The 26,504-nt window shown below is 45.6% G+C and overlaps 1 protein-coding gene across 1 annotated transcript in view; it reads left to right on the forward strand.

Annotated features, from left to right (window-relative positions):
- The first annotated feature begins 12,809 nt into the window (after window positions 1–12,809).
- The window catches only part of Fam124a (family with sequence similarity 124 member A), a 55,188-nt gene continuing 41,493 nt past the window's right edge, over window positions 12,810–26,504 (forward strand). Inside the window, exons 1-2 of the mRNA NM_001433101.1 lie at window positions 12,810–13,053; window positions 21,144–21,175. Of these exons, the coding sequence (NP_001420030.1) occupies window positions 12,992–13,053; window positions 21,144–21,175 (94 nt within the window). The 5' untranslated portion in view covers window positions 12,810–12,991. The remainder of the gene's footprint in view (window positions 13,054–21,143; window positions 21,176–26,504) is intronic.

A 26,504-nucleotide genomic window follows, 5' to 3' on the forward strand; every position in this document is an offset into this window, starting at 1 on the left:
GGTTGGGGTGTAAATGGAGTGAGAGTCATTTGGAAGATGAATGTAGTGAGTTGTCCCGGAGGAGAGGGAATTGGAGCTAATTTGAGGACAGAGTAATTTGAGATTAGAGAAATTTCAGGGCTCATCTAGCAATCAGGGAACCCTAGAGTTGATAGTAAAGTCATTTATGACTAAAGACAAAGGGTGAGTAAGACACTGGCTAGAGCTCTGGCTTGTGCATGAGGCTAGGTGACCATGCTACTTACTAGTAGAGACGGCAGAGGATAATAGTTAGGGGAGGGGGAAAGCCATGACTACAAAGGGCTTTAGTGACTTCAGTCATAAGTGCCTGTAATTGTGGAAAGAAAGAGATCAAGAGTTCAGTCATATCAACAGGATCAAGGAGAGACTGTGGCTGGGAGCCACAAGAACATGTCTGAAATGAAGGCCTAGGGTGGCAGCCAAGACAAAGAAGCTAAGAACACAGTGAGGACACAGCCATAGATATGTCAGCATGGGGGACAAAGAAGATAACCATCCAAGGAGTGGAAGGAAGACCTGTTACCCTGGAAACCAGGAAAGACCACTCCAAGAGATAAGGATGTCAACAGGGACTGTGAAAACTGTGATATACTCTAGTAGGAGGATGTAGAGATTATAAATATAAAACATTCACTTGATCAGCACAGTGGCTGTACTCTCAGCACTTGGGAGGAAGTAGGAGGGCAAGAGTTCAAGACCATCTTCTGCTATACACTAAGTCAGCCTAGGCTAAATAAGTCTATCTCTGTCTCTCTCTGTCTCTGTCTCTCTCTCTTTCTATTTTCCTCTCTGTCTCTACTTCCCTCTCTGTCTCTGTCTCCATCTCTGTCTATGTGTGTGTGTGTGTGTGTGTTGAATGTGTGTGTGTGTGCGCACGCGCGCGCGTGCTGTTTACAGAAAATTTACATTGTGCAGAGTGGCTGAAAATATTTTCAGAACAAGCATGGAAGACTAGAGACACATGGAAAGACAGGCAATGCATTTAGTGGAGAGAGAAGGCACAGGCAGCTTAGGTGAACAGAGTTTATTTGAAGATCATCACTAGAAATGATGGAAAAAGATCAAGCATTTGATTATCTACAACAGCCACACATATGCTAAAGCAAAGACCATCATTGTCAGCACCAGGGAACCCCAGAGAAACACCCCATTATTCTCTCCATGCCTCTCCACTCTAGTTAGGGTACTGTCTACTGGGGAACTTCAGCAGCTCTGCAGAGAGGCCACTGTGGGGTTTTGATTCACAACACTTGCAAACCCACCACTCAGAATATGGGCCACAGGCAATACTGGGGAAAAGCCAGCAAAGGTTGAATAAATCAGTAGGTGTGGTGATATAAGTTAGCAAAGAGTCTTGAGGATTACAAGGTAATGAAAACATTGATGTAGAGCTTGAGAAGGATTAGCACTGCTTTGCTAAGCTTGCTTTAAGGCCTTTCCAGATCCTCTGTCCTTGTGTACCCTCTGCTCCCTGAAGTACACCCTGCCTCCTAATCTATCAGCATGTGAGGCGGTGGCTCTCGTAATCAGTATGTCCCATGTCCTTTTAGAGTGAATCCATACAGAGAAGCTTAGATACCTCTCTTTATGAGATTAAATATATTGGTCAATTTTGCATTGCTGTGACTAAAATACCTGACAGAAACAGTTAAGGGGTATCTTATTTAGGCTTTCATGGCTGTGAAGAGATGCCATGATCAAGGTAACTTTTATAAAGGACAACATTTAACTAGAGCTGACTTACAGCTTCAGAGGTTTGGCCCATTATCATCATGGCAGGAAGCATGGCAGGGTCCAGGCAGACATGGTGCTATAGAAGGAGCTGAGTGTTCTATATCTTGATCTGAAGGCAGCCAGGAGAAGAGTGGCTTCCAGGCAGCTAGGAGAAGGGTCTCAAAACCCATCTCCATAGTAACACACATTCTCTAACAAGACCCTACTCCAACTAGGGCACACCTCCTACTCGTGCTCTCCCTGGGCCAAGCATATTCAAACCACCACAAGGGGGGAATGATTTATTTCTTCTCATGGTTTCAGAGGGCTCTACCATAGCCTCTGAGCTCCATGTTCCTGGTCCACTGAGAGGTAGGCCACCAAGACTGTGGAAGAGTGTGGAATGGGTAGCTCCATGCTGAATGAAAAGCCAAGAGAAGAAAAAAATCTATCACTAGCCATCACATTAGGAATAAGTGAGGAGACAGAAATGAATTCGGGTGGGACTGCAGGTGAGGCCATGCTTCTGTGTCGTGTAGCTTAGGCTACACAGTTAGCACAAGGTGACAAGAATAGAGCTGTGCAGCATGGTCTTGAACCAAATGCCAAGGTCCTCCCAGGCATGGTGAAGAATGGCTGAAACAGCTCACCAGCAGCAGTGAGGATCAGGGTTGGGGGACCTAAGAAGACAGGGTCTCCCTTTGCCCTCTTTGTCTCTTTGCTGACCTCTAGTGACTCATCAAAACCTAACCCACATTATTTAGTGGGCACAAGTTTCTTCTATCACTTCCTTCTGCCTCTCCCCTTCCCTCACCACACTCTTTAGATGTTTCTGGCTCTGACAAGTTTCTGAATTGAGTGCCATGTAGCACTGTGTAACAGTAATCACATAGGTTTATTGGTCAGCTAAGACAGAATGTCAGGGCAGAGGGCATGGCAGAGCACAGATACCTCGAGCATCCAGGAAGCAAACCAAAGGAGGAAGGGGCTAAGGACAAGATATATTCTTTAAGGACATGTCCCTAAGTACCCGGTTTCTTCAGGTAGATCCAATTCTGAACTCTGTCAGCTGGTGACCACGCCTTGGTACGTGGTCTTTCAGAGATATCTCTGAGCCAAAGTAAACAGAGCATAGTGTACTTGGGCTTGAGAGGGTAGTGCTTTGTCTTGACTGTCTACCACAGTCAGGACTCAAGGGCAAGGTCTCTAGATCAGATCCAGTCCAGTAGCATTTACCTTAGTACATTGTGAAGGAATGCATGCATTGTGGAGAGAGGAACTCTGGGACCCAGAACCCACCAAAGGTCACATAGAAAGAATGAGTCTTGGAAATCAACTGCAGAGCCCAATGACAAGGCCAAGTATTTCCCACGCGCCAAGCATGATCTCAGCCTTCTATATGTGGGGACTAAGCAGTCCTAAGAGCTCTGTATGGTTGTAATGGGAACAAAGGAAGAGCGCCAGATGGGCTAAGTCAGCTGCTTCAGGAAACGAGCTTCGTAGGTGATAGAGAGAGGATATGATTTTGGACAGTCCTACCTATGGCAAGGTCTCCTATGTGAAATGACCTCAAAGGCAGTGTTCTGCGATCAATTCCGTACCCAAAGATCATGGCATCTCAGAAGGCAAATGCGTTTGTAGATGCAGTCTTAAGAAATGATTGTATTAGAATTGGATAACTAGAATGTTTTGAATTCATTGTGAACAGAGTCTGGAATATGATATTTAGGCATGCAGAGAGACAGAGGAAATACCACGTGATGATAGGAGAAGACAGACATCTCCAGACAAGCGCAGAGGCCTCAGCAAAAGCCAACCCTACCCACCTTGGCTTTGACTGAAATGAGAGACGGTTGTGTGGTGCCCCGGGCTGTGCTGTCTCATTGTAGTCTATCAGAGTGAGCTGAGCTATAATGAACTGGGTCACGAAGGAAGACTGAGTCTGAGAGGGACCAGGCCAGTACATGCAGGTTTAGGTTCTTGGTAGCAACATACACAGATGACTCCACCATAATTCCCAGAGGGCCTCTCTGTCCTCGCAGGAGCCGGAGGACAGAACCATGAATGGGAGTTCTTTCACGGCTTGGCGTGTTCCCACGAGTCTCTATGTTCCTCTCTCATGAGGTGCTCCTAAAGCTGCCAGGCACTGGGGGCACAGTGGGCAGGTGGGAATGTGTAAGCTGCAGGCAGGGAGTCCTTGGAAGACTCTGAGGCCACCATCTCTGCTGTCCCCATCACAGCAGTCATTTGTATCTTGATGGGATTGTTTTACAGCTCACAGTTACCCGCCCTTCCTCCTGCCTCTGCCATCTGGTCCCCTTCTGCTTCCATGGAGGGCTAGTGGCTTCTTTGTCTAAGTACATTTGTCAATAGCTTTTAATTTCTCTTGTCATGATCAAAATATTTACTTTTACATTAGACAAACTTCTGAAAACTTGGAAGAAAATGGGTTTTTCCCCATGTCTCTCTTTAAACTGAAATTCCGATAGACATGGTTTTGTAAATCAATTAATTAAAATAAATGACCAAAACTTCCTAAACCAATAAATCACACAGTTCTTTTGGATGCTGGGTAATCTAGAACATACTATATTTAAACTTCTACATTAGATCAGATTAGCTTTCATGCAGGTGGTACAAGGGCATGCAATGAAAGTGACCACCTCCCTTGAAGCCCAAATGGAGGAAATCCCATGTCTTGAATCAATCTCTCTCTCTCTCTCTCTCTCTCTCTCTCTCTCTCTCTCTCTCTCTCTCCTCTCCTCTCCTTTCCTCTCCTCTTCTCTCTTCCTTTCTCCCCCTTTCTTTTTATTTTAATTTATTAATGTGTGTTTGTTACGTGTATGTGTATGTGTGTATATATGTATGTGTATATATGTATATGTGTGTGACTGTGTGAATGTGCGTCTGTGTGTATGTGTATCTGTTTGTGTGTCTGCATGTGTGTATGTGGATATGTCTGTGTAGATGTGTGTATATCTGGAAGTGTGTATCTGTGTGTGTGTGGGGGGTGTATACATGTCATATCACACATATAGAGGTCAGAAGACAAATTTTAGGAGTCAGTTCTTTCCTTTTGCCACAGGTATGAGTTCCAGGGATAAACTTGGCTGTCAGCTTTGGGTGAAAGTGCTTTTTCCTTCTAAACTGTCTTGCTGGCCCTTTTTTCTCCCCCAGCCCCTGAGATATAGCCTAAGCAGGACTCACACTTGAGGCAATCCTCCGGCCTCCCAAGTGCTAGGGAAAGCTGTTTACAGTCTCTGGATTTAAAGTTTTTGCACCCTTCCCAATTGCTTTCTGCCCTCCTGATACTCTAACCTGTCTCTTTTATCAAAAGCGGATGCACTCTACTTACTGAGAGATTGCTTGCTGCTGCTTCCTCTAGTAAAGGGCTTTAGCCCTTAGACCTACTCTACTGGCCAGCCACATGATGCACTGTCCTGTGTGGGGAAGATCCAGGACGATGGACCTGGTGAGAACTCCAGCCTTGCCTTCAGGCTATGAAACCTGATGAATGCCCTCTGCTAACTCCAACAGCTTTACAAAGCCAGAAACTAGGTCTGCTTCGCAATGGGCCCATGGCACCAGTCACTGCCTGGCACATTGAGTGTACACTACACGGGTGTGTGAACGACCTTGCTTCTTAGCCATGGGACATTATCCGTAGAGGTGGAGTAGAGCAAGAGCATTGTACAAGACAGATAACCTGACCAAGTCAAATCATTCTGAGAAAGGGCAATCGGAAACTGAGTGACAGCTTGTGTTCATGAGTTCTGTGACTTAAAGAGACCTGGAGCTTCTTCAATTTTCAGATCAACAACTCCACTTTAAGGGTACTGGAAGCCGGGGTTGGGGATTTAGCTCAGCGGTTGCCTAGCCAGCGCAAGGCCCTGGGTTCGGTCCCCAGCACCGAAAAAAAAGAAAAAAGAAAAAAAAGAAAAAAGAAAAAAAAGAAAAAAAGAAAAAAGAAAGAGTACTGGAAGCCACACGTATTTATAGAAATTAATGAGATTCTACAAAAAAATATCCCTAGCACAGTGTCCAACATTTAAACACAGTGGCTCAGGACCAGAGCCACAGTCCCGTGTGCTGGCTTGCTCTACTTCCAATCACACCTCAGATCCTCAGGCTTGGGCAGAAGAATATCTTTACGACAGCAGGAATGCAACCAGAGCTGTAATGCTCTCCTAACCTCTTCCTTGGGATGGCGACGGCTTTCTATGCCATGATCAGAGCAATAAACATTAAATAGCTCGGAAATGGGGTGTGGAAGCCCCATGAGGCTAAACTCCCTGTGCTGACCAACACACAGGGTTTTTGACAATCACTCATCCACAGCTGCTACCCAAAATCACAATCGGTGAGGCTTCCGACCCTGAGGAACTGAAGCAGCTTGGGAATGACTGGAGACTGTGATGCTATTCCGGCTTCTGTCCCCAAACAGAATTGCGTCTTCAAGTTGCCAGTCAATGGGACAATTTCATCCTCTGCAAGGGACCCTGAGTCCAGAGCATCCCTATGTGATGTGGGTAGATGATAGAATACTTCATCTAAAGTGTCAAATATGATGGAGTGGAAATTATAAATGTATGCCATACTTTATGTAATTGTCATAATTGTGTCCAAAGGGCCTTTTATTGGGATAAAAGGGGGAAAGGTTGAGGTTTTGTCTTTTACTCTTTATTGCAATGTAAATGGTGACCTCCAAGATTTGGAGTCTCTGCTCTCAGCCTGAAGGGCCCCGCCTCTGGGTAGGTATGATTGGTAAATAAAGATGCTAGCACCCAATAGCTGGGAAGAAGAGACACAGGCAGTGTTTAGGTTTCCCAGGCTAGACCACAGGGAAGAGGAAGGAGAGAGAAGTCACCATGGGATAGGGAAGACTATTCAGGAGGAAGAACAGTAAATAAATAAAATAATGTAGTATAAAAAAGAATCTTATAGAACACCAATTTGAGTGGACCAAAAAAGAAAATCCTCCCGCCACATAATAATCAAAACACAAAATCTACAGAGCCAAACAAGAGTTTTAAAAGGGGGAAGGGAACGAAGCCTTGGGTCCTGCCTGGCCTATGCTGACATGGGAAAAGGCTGAAGTCATTTAAGTGCTCTTGCCTGTCTACTCCTTCGTGCCACTGAGATTGCAACTTCCTCATTACTACCTTTTCAGTTAGCTTCAGTGGACACCATACTAGCTCAATGCTTACCACATTGTGTTTCATTGGGGTTAAATGAGAGATAGACTTGAAATGTACCTACACCTAGAAGAGCATATTCCTTGTGGCTGTGAGACCGACAAGATGGCAGGGCGCTTGTTTAACCTGGACTCATGAATATTTTACTTGCTCTTCTGCCTTCCAAATGGCAGCCATCTACTGGTGGATTCACAGTCAGGGTCTCGTTGCTGCCTTTGTCTTTTTGTGCAGTGCCAGGCACTTTTCCCTAACTGAATTGCTTGGTGTGCACCTCTGTGCCCATCACTACTGGAAGACTTGGCCTCCCTCTCCATGCCCACGGGGGCCGCTTCTACCTGCTCACTCAATAGATGGCTCTTGGTCTCATATGAAGATGGCTTCAGTTATTGTGGACACAGCAGGGAGCCAGGCTAGGGGTGGAGAAGGAAGGACAGTGACCCTGTCATCCAACAGCTGTATCTGGCTTAGAATAGCAAAACAGGAGACTGTCACAGAGGCTTGGTCACAGGGGAAGTTTCCCGACTCTTGAAATGTGCAGAGGTGTTCTGTCAGGGAACATGAGAAAAGGGACAGGAATACAAAAGCCCCAAGGCAGAGCAGGGCTCCCAGTCTCTTTCTGAGAGGGGCTTTCCCTGGCACTAATTTTAATTGTGACCTTTCTTTTCAATACATGGTTTCTTTCCTTCCTGTTGAGATGATAGAGTACCTCTCTCCCTCTCCCTCCCCCCACTCCCTCTCCACTCCCTCCCTCTCCCCTCCTCCCTTCTTCCTCCCCTCCTCCTCCCCTCCCCACAGTCTATTTGTCTAATTAGTCACTCTTTCTCGATTATGATCCTCAGGATGGTAGAAATTTAATCTGTGGGTAAGTTTCTTGCATTTGCATATGCAAATCCACTCTCTCATTTGGTGATCAGTTACGTGAGAATGATTACTAAATCATTACTCAATTACATTGCATGTCTTTCCCAGAGCTCCTCACTGTGTTTGAGAACTTTCTTCAGGAATCTGTTTTCTTTGTCTTTCTGTGACTTTGAAAAATGCACTCAAGATAAACAATAACACAAAGTCACAGTTTGGGGTCTTCCTACCTGTGGTTGGCCAGCTCCACTGCCTCCACGCTGTGCTAAGGCTAAGTGTCATGGTATGCAGCAGACGTCTCACCTTATGGTGATCAGGGGACAGCAAAGGAGCATCTGAGGACAAGCTACACTTGTCTGCAACATGGGTCTGCAAGCAGCCTGGAGGCAGGTCCCAGCACCCGGTTGCCCATTCACCCATGAATTCCCCAAAGGATTAGTGTGCTGATAAAGCATGACCCTAATGGCCCAACACTCTGTAGACTGAGTCTTCGATGTGAGTCATGGCATGGAGACTTCTTATCTAAATTGGAACAGTCTGCCCCTTAACCTCAAAGGCTCATGTCTGTCTCAACAAGCAGAAGGCACCAAGTCCATCTCCAAGAACCCCCAGATCTCAGTAGTTCCAAGATTACACTTAAACCAAAGTCTCCTCTGAGACCGGGGTGAAGTTTTAGCTGTGAGCCTCACAGAATTCAAAAAACATCCCATACTTCTAACATAAAATGACCCAAACATTCCCATTACAAAAAGGAGGACCAGAGCAATGAGGAAGGGGAATGGGAAAGAGCACCTCCAAACCACAGCAGGGCAAACATTAAGTCTCTTATGCCTATATCTAGCATTTGGGCCACACGGAGGAGCATGGGTTCCAAGGGTTTACACAGCCCTGCCTCTACGGCCTTGCTGGCTCAGCCCAAGGCTGGCTGTTTGCTCCCTGCTGCTTTCGCTGGCAGTTCTGGGGCCTCGGCACTGTTAACCCTCTAAGGCATAGATCCCAGTCTTGGTTTCTCTCTACTTTACAGATTGCCTTCCTGGGAGCTCCACAGTGAGAATGCCAGCCCCGTTACACCTGCTTTACCCTCCCAGACCTTCTTTTGAAATGGACTCAGAGGCTGCCATGTTGCTATAATTCTTGCTTTCTGCTGCATGCCTGCAAACCCAGCACCTTACAGACAATCAGCCTGACAGTACCTGGGTCCCCTCAGGCCACCCCTGCAGCTCCTCTGAGGATCTGGATGGCTAAAATCAGGGGGAAGAGAGTGGGCAAGGGGGTTGGGGATTTAGCTCAGTGGTAGAGCGCTTGCCTAGAAAGCGCAAGGCCCTGGGTTCGGTCCTCAGCTCCAAAAAAAAGAAAGAAAGAAAAAAAAAAAAGAGAGTGGGCAAGCAGGGTACCCTAGACCTCTCCTTTCAAGTGAGTTTTCACCCTTATACCTCTGAGTTTGTCACTTGTGAGGCCACATCCCTGAGGCAGTTTTCTGAGGAGTAACTGCCTCCTGCCTGCTGGCACCAATTTCTGCAACCACACCTTCCTGGTCCACCATCACAGAGATTATTTTCCCTCCTTAAGCCCACTGACCAAGCCCTTTCTACCTGCGTCTCTAAATGTTCCCAGGCTCTCCCCCCTAAGCTGGTCTGAAATGTCCTTGACCCCACGGGCAGCTCCCGTCACAGCAGCAACCCCACATCTGGGCACTGATTTTCTGTGTTGATCACTTCATGTTGCTGTGAGAAATATCAGAGGAAAACAATTCAAAGGAGAAGGACTCGTGAGATGGATCGGAGGTGACGGTGCTCGCCACCAAGCCTGACGACTTGAGTTTGAGTCAAAACCCCTTATGGTAAAAGACGGAGAGCAACTTCTGAAAGATGACCTCTGACCTCCACATATGTGTATCTGTTCATGTACACACACACACACACACACACACACACACACACAAATAAATAAATAAATTAATGTAAAAATAAAATAAAATAGAGTTACTTTGATACAGTGATACATTTTTAAAAATATTCTTTGACCCCAAAGAGACTGAACTTTTGGCAGACCTCAGAGCAAAGTTAAAAATAGCCCACTGAGGTCATTTAAGACTGTGTACTCAACCTGCTACCCTATTATGTACTCAGCCTACTTAAATTAAGTTGCCTTTAAGGGAACAATGTAACCAACCTCACTTGTCTTGGATTTCCCATTTAATCAGCTTTCACCTCTTAAGCAAATGCATAGCTTTAATTTTAGGTTATGTATTCTTCCATGCCCCTGCCTCAGAAGTGTGTGTGTGTGTGTGTGTGTGTGTGTGTGTGTGTGTGTGTGTGTGTAATCATTTACTGAAAACAGTCAACAGCCAACAGCATGTGTGATGGCTAAAGTTTATATCAACGAGAACTGAAGATGCAGGCATGACTGAGGGATTACCTTGGTTAGATCTTTGAATGTGGGAAGACCCACCCTAAATCTGGGCCGCATCTTTTGGTGGTAGCCGGCGTAAAAGGACATGGAAGAAGGAAGCTTTTGCTTTCTGCCTGCTTGCCCTCATTCTCGTCATCCACTTCATCTATTGTTGATAAGACATTCCTCCCCTAGTATCAGAACCTACTTCTTGGGGATTCCAATGTAGACTAAAGACGGATGCTCTCTAGGAATCCCCGGGACTCCAGCACCAGGCTGGGACTCCAAGACATAGTCTCATGGACTTGATACCTACTGAATTCTTGTCCTTTCTGTGAGGACACAGCCAACACCCTTAATAAATCCCCATATTCTATCTGAATACACATATTCTATCTGCTCTGTTCCTTAAGAGAAACCTGACTAATACAATCTGAAACCAACCTTATGTGATAAACATCCCACACAGGTGTTGGAAGCAACCTGTGGATATCATCTGATAACAGGCTTGCTTCTTGCTGTTTGCCTTTCTGGGTCAGTAAGATGACTTCTTTCCTGGTAAAATGCTGTTAAAGGTTTCTGTAGAGAATCCCTCATCCCTTTCCCAATGTCAAGCTCTATGTGCTGTTCAGTAAGTACAGAGCAAAATCCTTTGTTAGGGCAGACAAATCACAAGCGTCAGGCACAGACACACAAGAGCCGGATTACAGGCAGGCTGGAAACCATAAAGTATAAGGACACGGAAGACACGAGCTAGAAATGGAGGATTCGAATTTGGGCTTTCCCTTGACCAAATTAAACCAACATTCCTTAATGTGAGGTCAATGTGTTTGGTGCCTCTGAGGTTTTATCTAATGACTTAGCCGATGCATTTGAGTCTCTCCTGAGGGGGCTGCTGAGGAAACTTAATTTGACTCACAGATTGAGAAGTGTCAGTTTGCGGTTGCTCAGCTCCATGGTTTTTGGCCTGGTGTCACAGAGTGTGTGGCAGAGGTTCTACTGAGAGGAAACAGGATAACTTCCCGCTGATCTACTTCCTCCGACTAGACCCCACCCCCATACACACACTGTCCAATTAACTATGAATTCATCCATTGATGAGGTTAGCACCTTACTGATCCAATCACTTCTCAAAAAGCCTACCAGCTGGTCACCAAGCTCTTAACACATGAGACTTCAAAGGACATTTTTAGATTTCAAACCACAATACAGTAAATTGGCTGTGTCTCCCTTAAAGAACTGCTCTTTGTTTGAGTTAATGAGCACCAAGTTGATTATAACATATCTATTTTTGCTTGTTCTGGGGAAAGAATTTTAGGTTTAGGGAAGGCTATTCAGGTTTGGCATGGGCATACTTACCTATATTTTTTCCTGGTCAATACTATGTTTCTACTCTGCCCTTCTCTTTTGTGTAACATGTTTAAAATAAGATTTAGAAAACAATGATGATTATGTAAAGTGGGGAGAACAGGGAAAGAAGGAAAGAAAGAAGGAAAGAAAGAAAGAAAGAAAGAAAGAAAGAAAGAAAGGAAGATTCCTCTTTGACACTTGTCACACAGGAGTGACGCTGCCGTGCCAGTTGAGAGAAGGCTCGCAGCTAGTTAGCCTTCGCCTGTGACCCTGGCAGCTCCGGGTAACCAGTACTTGGCACGTAGCAGAATGCACGCAAGCCGTTTTACAGTAACTCAAATGGAGATACAGGGAAGATCGCAGTAGCTTAAATAGATATGATCCCTTCTAAATCACAATGGAGGTACAGGGAAAATAGCAGTAGCCCAGTATGCAAAGAAATTAAGGCTCCAAGAGGTTAAATAACTTGTCTGAAAAGAAAAGGTGGCTGGGTTATAGCCGGTTGGCAGAGCATGCGCAAGGCCACTGGTCGCGTCTTCGGCACTACCCGACAAAAGTGAATAGGGCTTACGAGAAAGCGCTTTCCATGGCTTCTAATGACACCTCCAGAATTAAGTCTAAGTTGTTCTTACTCCCCCTCCGCCTCCTCCCATCACCAAGTTGCCTCACCTCAGCCTGCTAGAGTGAAAATGACTTCCTGCTACCTCAGTCATTAACCCACCCCAAGGAGTGGCTGGGTTTAACAACATCCATCACCCTCTTGCTGCCAGACCCCTTGAATGGAGACACATCCAGGGAGGGCTCTTCGTGTTATTTTAAGACAGATAACAAAAGAATCCTTTCCCTGGCAAGTTGGGTCAGTGAGAAGCCAGTCTGTGCACTGAGCAAGGTGATAATGAATTCAATGTATGCAGTTCTAAGGAACCTGGAAGAAAACACCCACGTGTTTTAAGTGGTCCCCAAATGGAGATATCGCACCCTGCCCTGGTTGTGCTGGTGGGTGTTTCTCCAGTGCTGCTAGCAGACTGGGGCTGGAAAATCTCTGGGAAAGCCCGGGGACTCCGGACTCCTTACTGTGGGCCCAGGGGAGGGCAGCTTTGCTACTAGACACACATTTTGTCCGCACCAGTCACTGTAGAACGCACAGCAGCGGGGCATTAGCCAGGCGGGTTGCAAGGTAAACACTGCACGCCCATTGCACTCCATGCTCACCGAGAGAGTCCATCCCCCGACACCTCCCGCACTCACGCTCGGGCTCGTGCACACGCGCGCATCCCGTGCACACGCTCGGATCCTCGCCTAGTGGCGCCCGGCGCGCCCGCGCAGCAGAGCGGAGGGCGGGGAGGGCGCGGCCGCGAGAGGGCGCGGCGAGCGGCTAGCGTTCGGGACTGGGTCGTTGCCAAGGCCGGGTACGAGGCTGTCGGAGGGTCCCGGAGCGAGGGAGCGCAGAGGCCACGCGCGCCATGAACCCGAAGGCGGCCGGTGAGGAAGAGGACTGCGTGGACTCTGGAGCCGAGACCGGAGGGTGAGCCAAGCCCAGCCGGGCGGGACGGGAGCTCAGTTCTTGCGGTCCCGAGCCCGAGCCGGGGTTGTCCTGGGGTTGGGGTTCAGTGTCTGCGTGCAGGCGGTTTGATGTGTGGTTGCCTGGGGCGGGGTGGGGAGGGGCGGGAAGAACCCCACCCGGGGCTGATAGGTTGAGACCTGAGGCTTAGCGACATTCCTCGCAGCCCTGTGGACCCCACGGTGCCAGGTTCAGCCAGTATCTCCCTTCAGCTAGAAATGCCCCTGCACTTGTTCCCACCAGCAGGGCATCTGTGATAGCTATGGAGCCCCAGGCTGGTGAAGAGGAAAGCAGGTGGAGAGGGTGGGACTCCGGGCACAGGAAAAAGACACAGGAAGCCGGCTAGAAGAACTGCATATCTCACTTACACTGTGCGGCTGAGCCTCTCCACCCCGCCAGCCTGGAGTACCTACTGGATGCTAGGATGGGGTCGGTGTGCTTCAAAGGACTCAGTAATTAGCTCAAACCTTTGGAGGCTAATTAGCCCTCTCCCAACAGCAGTTTTCCTGAGTAGGACAAAAGACGGAATGCATTTTCAGAAATGAATGTCCCATAATGGTTTCCACCCAGCCCATATCTAGAGGATTTCCCTGTGCACAGTCAGCACCACATCCAGGATGCAAGTGCTACTCCAGTAGGAAAGTGTGTCTTTTCCTATCTAGAGAAGTCCTGCTAGAGGTCAGGGGCTACCCAGACTACAGAAGACCTCGGAATTCCTGGAAGGTGGAGAGGTTTCAAGCTAATTTTGAGATTTGGCAATCTACTGAGGACAGGGAGAGGCCAGTTCCAGAATGGACCTATGTTCTGACCTAACCCAAGAAAGAGTCTCCCAAGCTCTTCCTGTCTCCCAACCCCACCCTTCCTTGCAGCCTTCTCCACCAGCCCTACCCTAAATCTAGACCTTCAATCTTCCCCACAGCGGGGCTTTCTCTTGTCACCCATCCATGGTAACGGTGAGAGAGGAGTAACTTGATTTGAAGCCCCCACCCCCACCCCTGTCCACCATTGCTTTTGCTTCAATTCTGTTGATGTGACAGTTGTCAACTTAGTTTATTTCTTGATTTTTTTGGAGGGTTGGGGGTTCTGGAGTTCCAACCTAAGGCCTCACAAACAATAGACAAGGATTCTTTCACTAACTCACACCGCCACTATTTATCAACATTAGTTGACGACCTTTGGTTCCATTTCCCCCCTTTCCCTCCCCTCCCCTTCCCCATGGTTAGCTGAACCATGAAAAAAGAAAAAAAGCCAATTTTGCCAGCTCTATTATAGCTAGCATGAAGCAGTCACTGTTCCACTAGTTTTCAACTTGAAGGGCTCACCTAGAGCAGATGTTTGCCCAAGGACCTTGCCTTGGAGAAGAAGTAGTGCTGTCTTTGAGGGGTGTCAAAGACAAGAGTCAGGCTAGTATGAGAGCTACCAGGACACTTGGGAAGAGCTAGTTAAAATGGAGACACCCACGCCTCTATTTTCTGCTTGTCTTTAAAGAGTGTGGCTGTAACAGGACAGGATTGTTTAAAGAACTCTCATTGCACCACTAGAAAACTTAAAATGTAAGGTGATATTATTTTATACAGAAGTTTCATTTGTGATCATTAACCTTATATTTGCTCTTGACCTCTATGTATTTTGAATTTTGGTTTAACTATAGAAAGGGATGTTCATAGTTGGCTCATCTTTCTGCTGTTTTCCCTTTCTTCTCCAAGCCGAATATTAAGCACAGAAAGCTCCCTCACTGAATATCCCCACTGCTTGTTGCTGCTGCTGCTGCCGTTGGAAACAATGTAGTCCAGGTTGAACTTGAAATCACTAAGTAGCCATGACAACCTTAAACCCTGATCTTCCTGCCTCCCTTCCTAAATACTGAGTTTACAGGCTTGTATCCCGAGCAGGATTTCCTCAGTAATGTCCCTCTCCCTTCCAAGTGTTGACAGCTCTTTTGTCTATCAATGGCAAGAACTGAACGTAGCCTTGGATTGTTACACTGGTCCCACTTCTCCTCAGGTATTTTCTTTGCTCTCTGACCTGGCCACCCTGGCAGGTTTTTCTGATGCCTTGCTTTCGCCAAACTGCCCTTTCTGCCAGATCTGCGCTTTCTGCCTGGCATGCCTATCTATCAGGTGAAATTCTACTCCCTCTCTCAAAACCCAGCTCAAGTGACATATCCACTAGGATGTGTGTCCTTAATTTGGGGTCCACAAACGACTTCAAGGCATATACAGCACAATGGACTTGGTAAAGTTTTATGAGAAGAAAAAAATTAATTGGATTCTAAAACTAGCTCATGATCCTTTCGAAAGGGGGGAAATGTGAGATGTTTTTGGTGTCAGCAAACACAGTCTTAAGATGGGCAGTCAGCCACTAGGTATCTGGAGTTCAGTGTGGAGGTCTAACGTGACAATCTCTTCAGAACCGCCCTTTAAGTCCTGGGGGGGATGAACTCAGTTGAAGGTCACAGGGAACATTTACGTAACCCCCACTGTCTTTCTAAGCCTCTGCTCGCTCTGTGGGCTCTCCATGTCCTTGGTCAGCTTTGAGAAGCCATCGCATTGAAATGTTAAGCAAAGGGAAGGAAACTAATGACAGAGCCCAAGAAGAAGAAACAGGCTGTCCCGGATCTGAGAAAGGGTTAAGTTTGGGAGGAACAAAGGTCAATAATGACTAACTGAGAATCTCATTAAGATAAGGACTGTGAAGTGTCATTTTATTAATGGAGATAACTGAAGTGAGGCTTTGAGAAGTGGAGTGGTGGTGAGAAGTCAGATGAGAGCAGTGGCTAGAGGGGGGTGGAGGATGGGGGAGAGGATCAGACTGTAAGGAAAAGGTGAATGCTGGGGCATTTGTCTGGAAAACTATCCAGAAAAATGAGGACTAAGAAGGCCGGAGCCAGAGGGGCAAACGAGTCCTAGTCAGGGCTGTGATGGATCAGTCCGTGTCCACAGAAGGGGTTCTACTACAAAGGAACAATCAAGATACAGGAGAAAACCTGACTTGCATCAGTTCGCATTCTGAAGAGGAGGACTTCAGACCACATGCGGATGGGCCAGCCTTGGCTAGAGGGGGGCAGAGGAAAGAGCAGATGGCACCTCCTCTTTGTGTCAATACAGACTGGAGCTCTGACATGGACGGATGGGCAGCATTGAGTGGGCGTTCACCAGGAGGCAAGAGCTGGCTTGCTGCTTCTTTCCCTGTAGCCTCGGTGCCTCAGGTCTCACAGAGTCCCTGGCTACTTGTGGTCCTCACAGATTAGGAGAAGGGTGTATGTGCAGAGAAGAGCACAAAGCAAAGGACTCTGGGTCATCACTTAGGTTGATTTATCTATTTATTTTTTCTGTGTGATCAGAGAAATGGTTCTAAGAAACACCGTGGGTCTGGCTGGCAGCAAACAGACTGGGCTGGTCATTCTGGAATTTAGAGTCTACCTGCTTATATTCAAGCCTTGGTTCCACTTAGGAAGTGTGAAACCATGAGCCAATCCCCTCCTCTCTCTGCCTTTGGTTCCCCACTGTATCCAGTGGAGACAATAGTATTTCTTTGTGTCAGGATTAAATGAGTGTGCTCAGTCATTGGTGAGTGGCACCAGTCAAGGGAGCCCCTGAGCCTCATTTCTCATCATACTGTTATGAAAAGGACTCTCCAAATGACAGACTATATTCTATAGGATAGCAATGGGGACATCGTAACCACAAGTTCTCCTTTTGTTTTGTTTTTGAGACAGTCTTACTATGTAGCTGAGGTGGCCACCAGTTGTGAATGCCCCTGCCTCAGTCTCCCAAGTGCTGGCCTTACAGACATGTGCCCCTACAGTGAGCTCTGTGCATTCTTTGTATCCAACACAGTAGACAGTTGGATGTTTTTAGACATTTGAAGGAAGCTGGTCTTCATTGTTCAGAGCACCGGCCACACTGGGGATTGTTACGATATTTCAGATGGGGTGCCGGGGTGCCGCAACCCAAGGGGTTTATGACCTATTGTTCTGCTACCCAAGTCCTCAGCATCCTCCTCACCTCGTGGCCTCACCTCTCAAGGGACCATTTCATCTATAATCAGTTCTTGCTTCTATTTGGAGGAAATGCTCCCTTTTCAGACCTTCCTAACGTGGGCCAAGGCTAATGGCAGACGAGTGTTCTGTGACAATAGATGTCATTTGGCAGCTGCACTGGAAGATGAGCCTGTGCTTCTGTCTGCCGTTAGGAGAAACTAGCAAGCCATTGGCAACATTGGCAGGGTAGCCTGTGACACAGAATCTCTTAACAGAGGGACAGGCAGTTCCTTGAAAATACAAATAAAAGCCAGTGCCAGCAAGGACTAGATTTAGTGAGCCTTCAAGACATAGCCTCTACCCTGCCATGGCAGTAGTTTGGTCTGGCATTGGGGACGTCTACTTCTGTGTCAGGTGTCACTGACCTTTTGGCTCATGGCAGTGGCATACATTTCAGGGAACGACACCCAACCGCCCCCTGCAGCCTAAGAAAAGAGGCAAGGACTGAGAAGAGAAACAGGAGTATGGGAGAATGGGTACAGTGAGATTTTAAACGGGTCAGCCTTTTTAAAAAAGGAAACCTTATAGGGAGTGCAAAATGTCCTTGTAGAACGTTGACATACTGCATACAGGAGTACATCCTTTGTGTCCAAGGCCACTTAGCTCTGTTACCATCATTCAATTTAGTGCACTGAGAATAAGTGTGGATGTTCATGACACAGGGAGCCATGCGTCTGCATCAACAGGAAGGCCAGGTTTACAGAAAGCCCAAGATCAGTTGTTAGGCCATAGCTTCCTGGAAAAGAGAATTAGAAAGATACTCATTTTTTAAATAAAAAGAATATATGTGCAAATTATTTAGTGGACCTCCGGCAGAGGTGACCCATCTTAATTACAGAATGCCTTACCCTAGAATCCCAAATGTGTGCATTTTAACATACAGTCCGGATCATAATGAACTTTTTATTATTAGCACAGTTATTAAATGAAACAATATTTGGAATATATATGTCAGGTATGAGAGAATAATCCCTACATTAATATATGTCATGTACAGTATAGATTCAAGAATTTTACATCTCAGGATTCCTAAGTTCACCTCTCATGCTTCATTCTAGAAGGCTTGCATGTCATCCGCAGAGCTAGCAGGGGACCACTTTGTGATCAAGACCAAGAAAAAAAAATCTCAAGCTGTCCCCACCCACTAAGTAAGTTTGGGGAGCACAAAGTCCTTCAAGCAGTCTGGTCGAGTACCTGATTGTTTTCTGAAATCACCTCAATCTATTTCTTCATATAGCTGTCTGAAGCTTTATAGATCGTCTTTCCCTGGCCATGCCATTAAATAAACTCATTTAGAGTGTGAGCCGCAGATGGGGAATACCTTGACCCAGTGTGTACGCCCAGTCATGGTAGTTTTTCTAAGGACATGAAAGGAAGCACAAAACTTTACTCATAAATACCTCGTGGCCCTGTATTCTGCAAACGTGGACAACCAAGAACAACCACGCAGCGATTTCCGAAGAGAAGGGTTGAGTGGATTGCAGGGCATCACTTCATCGAAAGTGGGAACCACAGGCTGCCAAGGACGCGATCAGATGGTTTACAATGAAAAGAGCAGCACTTCAGAGCTGTTGCCTCTATCGTCATGGCAACTGTGCAAATCACATGAACTCAGAGCCAGGGCCTGGAGAGCAAGGTGAAATTTCAGATGCCTCTTCTGTTGAATTGGTTTGAATAGAAAAAGCTCTGCAGAGCTGGGCAGGGGTCACCCTTCGTGGAGAAAGGGGTTTGTGTTTTAGCTAATGAGCATGGACACCACTGAAAGTCAGACAGGATCCTGGAGCTGTACAGATTGGCTGCTGCATGAAAGAACTGGAGTTCACGAATCTGTCAGAGACTGGATGCTCAGCAAGCCTGACTCCAGCATTGCCATAAGAGATTTAGGGGAGCCTGGCGGAGTGGTGTCCTTTACTCTCGTGCTTATCCTAAAATACTATCCAGGCGCTTCAAGATTCTTAACTGTGGTTTTGATGTAATATTCATTCTGCATTCATATTCATCTGCATGCAGATCTTTACCCGCCTGCCTGTGTGAATCTCATCTCTGCCAAGCCCTAGCTGAGAAGACTGGCACCATTTTGCTACAGGAGGCATAGTAATACACTCCCTGTGTGGTATTTGGATAGTCGTGCAGTTTCTGGAAAGTCTGGTCATCCCACGATGATCATAGTTGTGGAAAATGTGGAAGAACGGTGATGAAGAGCCTTGCTATCAAATGCTTTCTGGGCATCCGCTGCACTTTATATAGTTAGTTTCCTCAGTGCCAGCCTAATGTGTTGTTTCTGCTCTGTCTGGCATCAGAAAGAGTTTAAGGTGCCAATGCCAGGTGCGGAAATCCTGGGTTTCAGGATGTCACCAGCCTTTGCTTCGTTTCCCTCAGGCAATATGGCACTATGCCCTAGCCCAACCCATCCGACTTTCTAACTTGCTCATTTCCCGTCCACTCTGCCCAGTGGGTCCAAACCCTTGTCCTTCCTCATTTCTGGGTCTCCTTAACAGACAGTACCACTTTCACTTCCCAAATGGAAAGTAACCAACCGACTGGATTTAGAATCACCTAGGAGACAGAGCCCCAGACATGTCAGTGAAGATGCTACCAGAGGTTCAGCTGAACAGGGAAGACCTAGCTTGAATCTGGGTGGCATCCTCCCACAGGCAGAGAGAGAGAGAGAGAGAGAGAGAGAGAGAGAGAGAGAGAGAGAGAGAGAGAGAGAGAGAGAGAGAGAGGAGGAAGGGCTGCATGCCAAGTTTCTTCTCTTTCCACTTCCTGTCTGTGCACAATCTCGTTCTCCCCACCCCCAAGATCCTTGCTTCTTAAGTCATTTGTATCAGGTATTTTGTCACCCAAACTGATATGACAGACAAGAAAATAGAATTTGGCACATGTGAGTGCAATTTATAAGAAGACCCGTAAATCTCTTTAGCAGTTTTTATTCTTTCCAGCTTGAAAGACCAAATGATTTTGACTACTGAAATATTTCATCAGGAAGAGAAAGCCAGTGCCCTTTTCCCTCCATTTTATTTCTTAGCAATAAACCAGGGCATCGTCTAGTCTGGGCACTGTGGTCACTTTAACATATAAAAGATAATCTTTCAAAAATTTTATGTGCAACTTTTAAATGTGGTAATGGGGTGAAACTGGATAGTTCAAGAAAGGCAACTGGGGACTGAGGTGCAAAGGGGAGAATATATACCTATAAAATTAAACTCCATGTAGCAGTTCATTTACAAAACTACACCCCCCAACTCCCAGGCACTGTGAATCCCTGCATCCCTAAGAGATTCCTACTGAGAATGACTTTGACAGCTTCTTGCCAAAGAGGAAAGTCTTAAGAGCCCTACCCGATGACAGGAATGTGGCAGACAAGGAGGCAGGGCAGGTCCTTGGCAGGATTCCATTCACATACTGACTGACTGCCAGCCATCTAGTTCTTCACATAAAACTCGCATGGATGGATCACTTCTCTTCCACTCTCCTTCCCCATCACAGCCCGTACCCTGTGGCTCTCCTACCCAGCAGGCTTAGGAAGGGAATCAACTGAGGTGCCCGGTGCTGAGGGTTCCTGTTGTCCTGTGGACCTGTGGATGCTCTCCTATTCCCTGGTCAAGTTCTGTCGTCCTTCCTCAGGGTCCCTCCCATCGTGTCAGCAAGGAAGCACCCCAGTGGTGCTGCTAGAACGATGGGAGTGTAGCCTTTTGAGGAGTTGTCAATCTGTTGAAAACTTAGACGCTTTCTCACCAGAAAAATAAACAAATATTCAAAAACTCTACAGCAATTTAGAGGGCCTGAGAATCACACAGAGCGACTCGTGGAGCCCATATGAAGGCCCAGTTTTGCTTCCAAAATTCAAACACAGCGCTGATTTGCACAAAAGAAGCCTCAACACTTTTTCACCCGTGACAGCTTTAGCAGGCAAATGCTCCTACCATATCACCATTAACGAAGCTTTTAGCAACAAGAGGTTCATTTGGACAGAGGAAAATGGTGTCTGATCCTACTTCTTATGTTTCAGGTCCGACTACAGCCATCTGTCCTCCACCAGCAGTAAGTATCCTTTGAATGTCCTTCAAGGTTGTCTTTTTAATTGAAATATAATCACATCGCTTTCCTGCTTGCTCCCCTCCCTCCCACCCGTCCCATGTACCCCCAACTCCCTTCCAAATTCACGACCTCCTCTTCTTTAATCATTGTTGTTACATAAACATTCAAACAACAAATAACCAGGCTGTGTTACTGCATGCATTTGTTTCTGACCACTTAGTATTGGATAACCACTCAGGAGCTCACCCCTGGAGAACACTAATTCTCCGTCTCTCAGAAGTTGTCAATTGCGTGTAGCTCCTCAGGGAGGGGTGGGGATCCCATTATATTTCCTCTATCTATGTTGGGATGTCAACTGCTATTGGAATGGTTCAGATCTTGAGACCCTGTCATGATGATGAGATCTCATGGTTGTAGTTTCCCTGTCATAACTAGAAGGCGCAGTCTCACAGAAAAGTGCCTGGTCTGACTTTTACACTCTTTCTACCCCTCTTCCATGATGTTGCCTGGTCCTTAGATGCAGGAGTTGATTAGCAGATGCATCAGTAGGGGCTGGGGCTAATTGCGCTTTCTGTAATGGCCTCCTGCTGCAAAAAGAACCTTCTTTGGTTGGGGTAAGATCTACACTTAACTCTGAGTGTAAAGAGTAAGTATTTAGAATATACTTAGGAATGTGCTGCTTTAGGAAAGTGGCAGTTGTAGGTTCTCCTCTAAGATCCATGACCTGACCTGTCACATATAGTTGGCCAACTTACAGTGTACAGTACCACACATGATTTCCCTCCTGTTCGGTGAGCTGCGAGTTCAATAAGATGGCTGTTGGTTATTGCTAAGATTAAGTCCCACCGTTGCCCCTTTAGGGATATCTTGTCATGCTGGAATTGCTGTGGTTCATAGGTGTCACAGCTGGGTAGAGCAATTGACCGCTTGTGCCTCTCAGCAGCTTTCATAGCACCTTCTAGCACTATGAAAGCTAGTTCACAGGGCGGAGATGGTCAGGTTAACTCCATCTCAAATCCTCCAGGCTCGATGTCCAATATGTGTGGTGTCTTTGGCAATAAGGACTCACCTTCAGCCTCTGGGAGGCAACCAAGGGCAATGGCAATAGCATAGATTGTTTTAGGAGAGTCTTGAACTCCCCTGCCCAATAACTCAAAGGGAGGTTTCTCCTGCCTGCTACTGGGGTTTTTGTTAGATAGTCTATGGTTCTTGGATGGAGTATTAAAGCCAGCCCAAAGTGGTGTAACTTCACTAAAACTTCATTAAATCAACCTCTGTCCCTCCTTCCCTCTGTCCTTCCATTTCTCTGTCTCTCTCTGTCTCTGTGTGTGTGTGTATGTGTATTATGTGTATATATGTATGTATGTATGTACTTATATTTATGTGTGCACATATACTTGTATATTTCATATGCAATTTTAGGTAAATGTAAAATAATAATTCCCTATGCCCCTTTTCAAACATCATTAGTTTTATTTACCCCTTCTCCCTCCCTGTCTTCCTGTACTGACACCCCCCTCAGTTATAGACAATCCCTTCCTCGTTTTCCCATTTCCCCTCCAAATCACCTGTAGCCTGCTACCCTTCTCTAGAACTCCTTCCCCAACACACACCATGGTCCTTTCAGTCTCCTGACTTCTGCAGTTCTCCAGATTGTGTACTCATATCTGAATGTTTGGAGCTAGGAACCACAGATAAGAGAGAATGCATGGCATCTGTCACTGTGGGACTGCGTTACCTCGCAAAGTATAATATTTTCTAGAGTCTATGCACCTGCGAGTTTTGTGGTTTCATTGCTTCTGACATCTGAGGAGCACTTCATCGTGTTACCATGTTTTCACTCTCTGTCCATCGTCGGAGGACATGTAGGTTATTTCCATGTCTTAGCTATCGTGGATAAAAGCAGCAGTGTAGTTACATGTATTTGTATGCGTCTGTCCAGTAGGATGTCGGGTCCTTTGGGTGTGTGCCAAGGAGCGATGGAGCTGGGTTTTAGGGTAGACTCAGTCTTAGCTTTTTGAGAGTTCCCCATGCTGATTTCCACAGTGGTTGCCTCCATGGATGTGGGTCCCCTTCCCCCAGATCCTCACCAGCATTTGCTGACAGTTATTCTGTTGAATGTTGGCGTTCAGACTGGGGTGAGATGAAATCACGGTAGTTTAATTTGCATTTCCCTAATTGCTAAGAACAGTGAATAAATACTCCTTTGAAATGTTTCTTGTTTTTCTATTTCATCTTTCGAGAGTCCTGTTTGGATACAAAACCCATTTTTAAACTGGATCATTTGTTCTCTTGAGTCTCTGTTTTGAGTTCTTTATATATTCTGCATACTAATCTTCTGTCAGAACTGTGGCTGGAAGGAGTGAGTCTCTCCCTTTCTGTGGCTTCTTCTCCACTCAACTGATGTCTTGCTTAGCTGTGCACAAGCCTTTTGGTTTCATGAAGTTCCACTTGGCAAGGACAGATGCCTGAGCAAATGAGGCTTAGAAAGTCTGTCTACATCCACACCGTGCAGGTGCAGACTGTTTCCTTCTAGCAGTCTCAGTGTTTCCAATTTCATGTTAAAAGTTTTTTGTTTGTTTGTGTGGGGTTTTTTTTTGTTTGTCTTTGTTTTTGTTTTGCTATATCTGGAGTTAATTCTTGTGCAAGGTGATAGATACAGGTCTTATCTATTCGTTTCTTTTACATATGTACATCCGGTTTTCCCAGCAACATTTATTGAACGTGCCTCTTCTCCAGTGTATATTTTTGGCATGTTTGCCAGCCACCAGACTGCTGTAGTGGTATGTATTTATATCTGTGTCTTCTAATTTCCTCCCTTGGTCTATACATCTTTTTTTTTTTTTACTGTTTATGGTCATATTTATTACTTGGCTCTATAACACAGCTTGAAACCTGGAATAGTAGTCCCTCCGGCGTTGTTCATGGTGCTTGGGATTGTGGGAGTATTTTGTTTTTGCTGCTTTTGTTCCATATTAATTTAGGGTGCTCTTCTGTGTTCACGCAAAGGTCCTCGTGGGTGTTTGATTAGGAATGAATCCGTAAGTTACTTTTGTTAGAGTTGTTATTGTCTCCACATCAAATCTACCGATCCATGATCAAGAGTTATCTTTCCGTTTCCTGGTGTCTTTCTCAACCTCTGGCTTCAGCGGTGAGTCAAGTTTTCGTAGCCCAGTTCTTTACTCCCCTGGAAGGTTTATTCTTGGTTATATTGTTCCTTTTTGAAGATACCGTGAATGAGAGTCTGTCGTGATCTCTTCCCAAGTCAGCTACTACGAATTATTGTAAGTTGATTTCATACTTTGCCATTCGGCTGAATTGCTGTTTGTTTCTAGGCGTTTTTGATGGAATCCTTGAGATGAGTCTGCAAATAGGAGTAGTTTGACTTGTTCTTCTGCTCTTCTTGCTCCAGCTCAAACTTCAGGCACTGTATTAGGTAGGAGACAGCACCGTCTTATTCCAGATTTTAATCAGATTACTTTGAGTTTTTCTCCATGTAGTATGTGCTGGCTATAGTTTTCCATATATAGCTTTACTATGTTAGAAATGTTCCCTTCAATCCTTGCCTTCCTCGGCAAGGCATGCTGGATTTTTGTCAAGTGTCTTTTTCTGTATCTATTGAGATGATCATTCAATGTTTGTCTTTAAGCCCTCTTACATGGTTTATTATGTTTTATGGACTTACGTATGTTGAACAATCCCTGCATCTTTAGGATAAAGCCAACTGGACCATGGAGAGTGATCTTTTGAATTTATACCCGTATTCAGTTTTCAAATACTTTGCTGATCATGTTTCATCTATATGACTGGCCTGGTTTTCTCTTGTCCTGTCTTGACTGATCCTGACGTTAGAAGGCTGCTGGGTTTGTAGAGGGAGTTCCCAGGCATTCCCTCTGCTCCCTTTCCTTTCTGCTATGTGCACAGCTAAGCCTGTGTTTTCCTTGGGCACTTCAATCTCTTTACTTGTTGTTGGTCTGCTTCAGTAGTTGACCTCATCTTAATCTGACCCTGGTGGTTTAGATAGATCTAGAAATGCTCCCCTGTCCTTTAGGTTGTCCAGCTTAATGGAGCACAGATTTTGAAAGCCTTCCCTTATTCAGAGTCACTGACTCTCAGTGGCGTCTGTTGTAATGCTTCTGTGTCATTTCTGATTCTGTTAACTTAGGTCCTCTCGTTCTATTCGTTGGACCAAGGGACCATGGATCTTGTTTATTGTCCCAAAGAAGCCAACCCTAGGTTTACTTCTTCTTTGTACTGTTTGTTTCTGTGCCATTAATTTCTGTTCTTATTATTATTTCTTCCATCCAGTGGATTTGGGCTTGGTTTGTTGCTGTTTTTCCAGATCCTTGAATTGCATCATTAAGTCATTTATTTGTGCTTTTTCTGATTTTTCACTGTCAGGGCTTAGAGCTCTAAATTCCCTCACAAGAAGTCATTAGTAATCAATTCAGTTAGCCTGGCTCTTAGGCGTCCCAGTTTGGTTGTGCCGTGTGTTTGTTTTCATTTGGTTCCAAGATTATTTTCCTTTCTTGATCGTTTCTTTGACCCATTCATTATTCACCAATGAGCTGTTTGATCTCCATGAGCTTGTGAACATAACCGTAGGGTTTGGGGGGCAGCTGTTTGCTACCTATTTTTAAGTTTTGTTACAAATTAGCAGATGGCATTAAGTTATTTCAATATTCTAACTTTGTCCAGATATGTGATATGTTTTAGAGAGGCTTTGATGAACTGCTGAGTAGAATGTATTTTCTTTGGTGTTTTGGTGAAATATTATATATATATATATATACATATATATATATGGACCATTTGATGTATGATGGCATTTAATTCGGATGTTTATCACTTCATTTTTTGTTCAGATGACTTTTAGAGAAAGTGAGATGTTGAAATCACCCATTGGTATGTTGTTATTAATCTGTGTCATTAATTCCAACAGTACATTTTTTAATGAGATTAGGTACACCAGAGTTTGGTACCTGCAATGTTTTCTTGGTTAACTGTCCTCTTGGGTAGAATGACGTGCCCCTGTTTATCTCTTCTGATTAGTGCTGGTTTGAAGTCCACTGTGTCCGGTTTTAGGATGGCATTGCCCGCTTGCTTCCTGCTCCTGTTTGTAGGATGGCATTGCCCCCTTGCTTCCGGCTCCTGTTTGCTTGCAATGCTTTTCCCGTCCTTCAATTTAAGGTGTTGCCTGTCTCGAGAGGTAAGATGAGTTTCTTGTAGGCAACAGAAAAGTGGGTTTTGTTTAAATTGTTATTCAATTTATTTGGCCTGTGTCTTTTGATTAGAGAGTTGAGGCTGTTAATATTAACTATTATTGAAAATT

Source organism: Rattus norvegicus, chromosome 15 (genome assembly GCF_021556685.1).
Source record: "Rattus norvegicus strain SHRSP/BbbUtx chromosome 15, alternate assembly SHRSP_T2T, whole genome shotgun sequence".
NCBI lineage: Eukaryota > Metazoa > Chordata > Mammalia > Rodentia > Muridae > Rattus > Rattus norvegicus.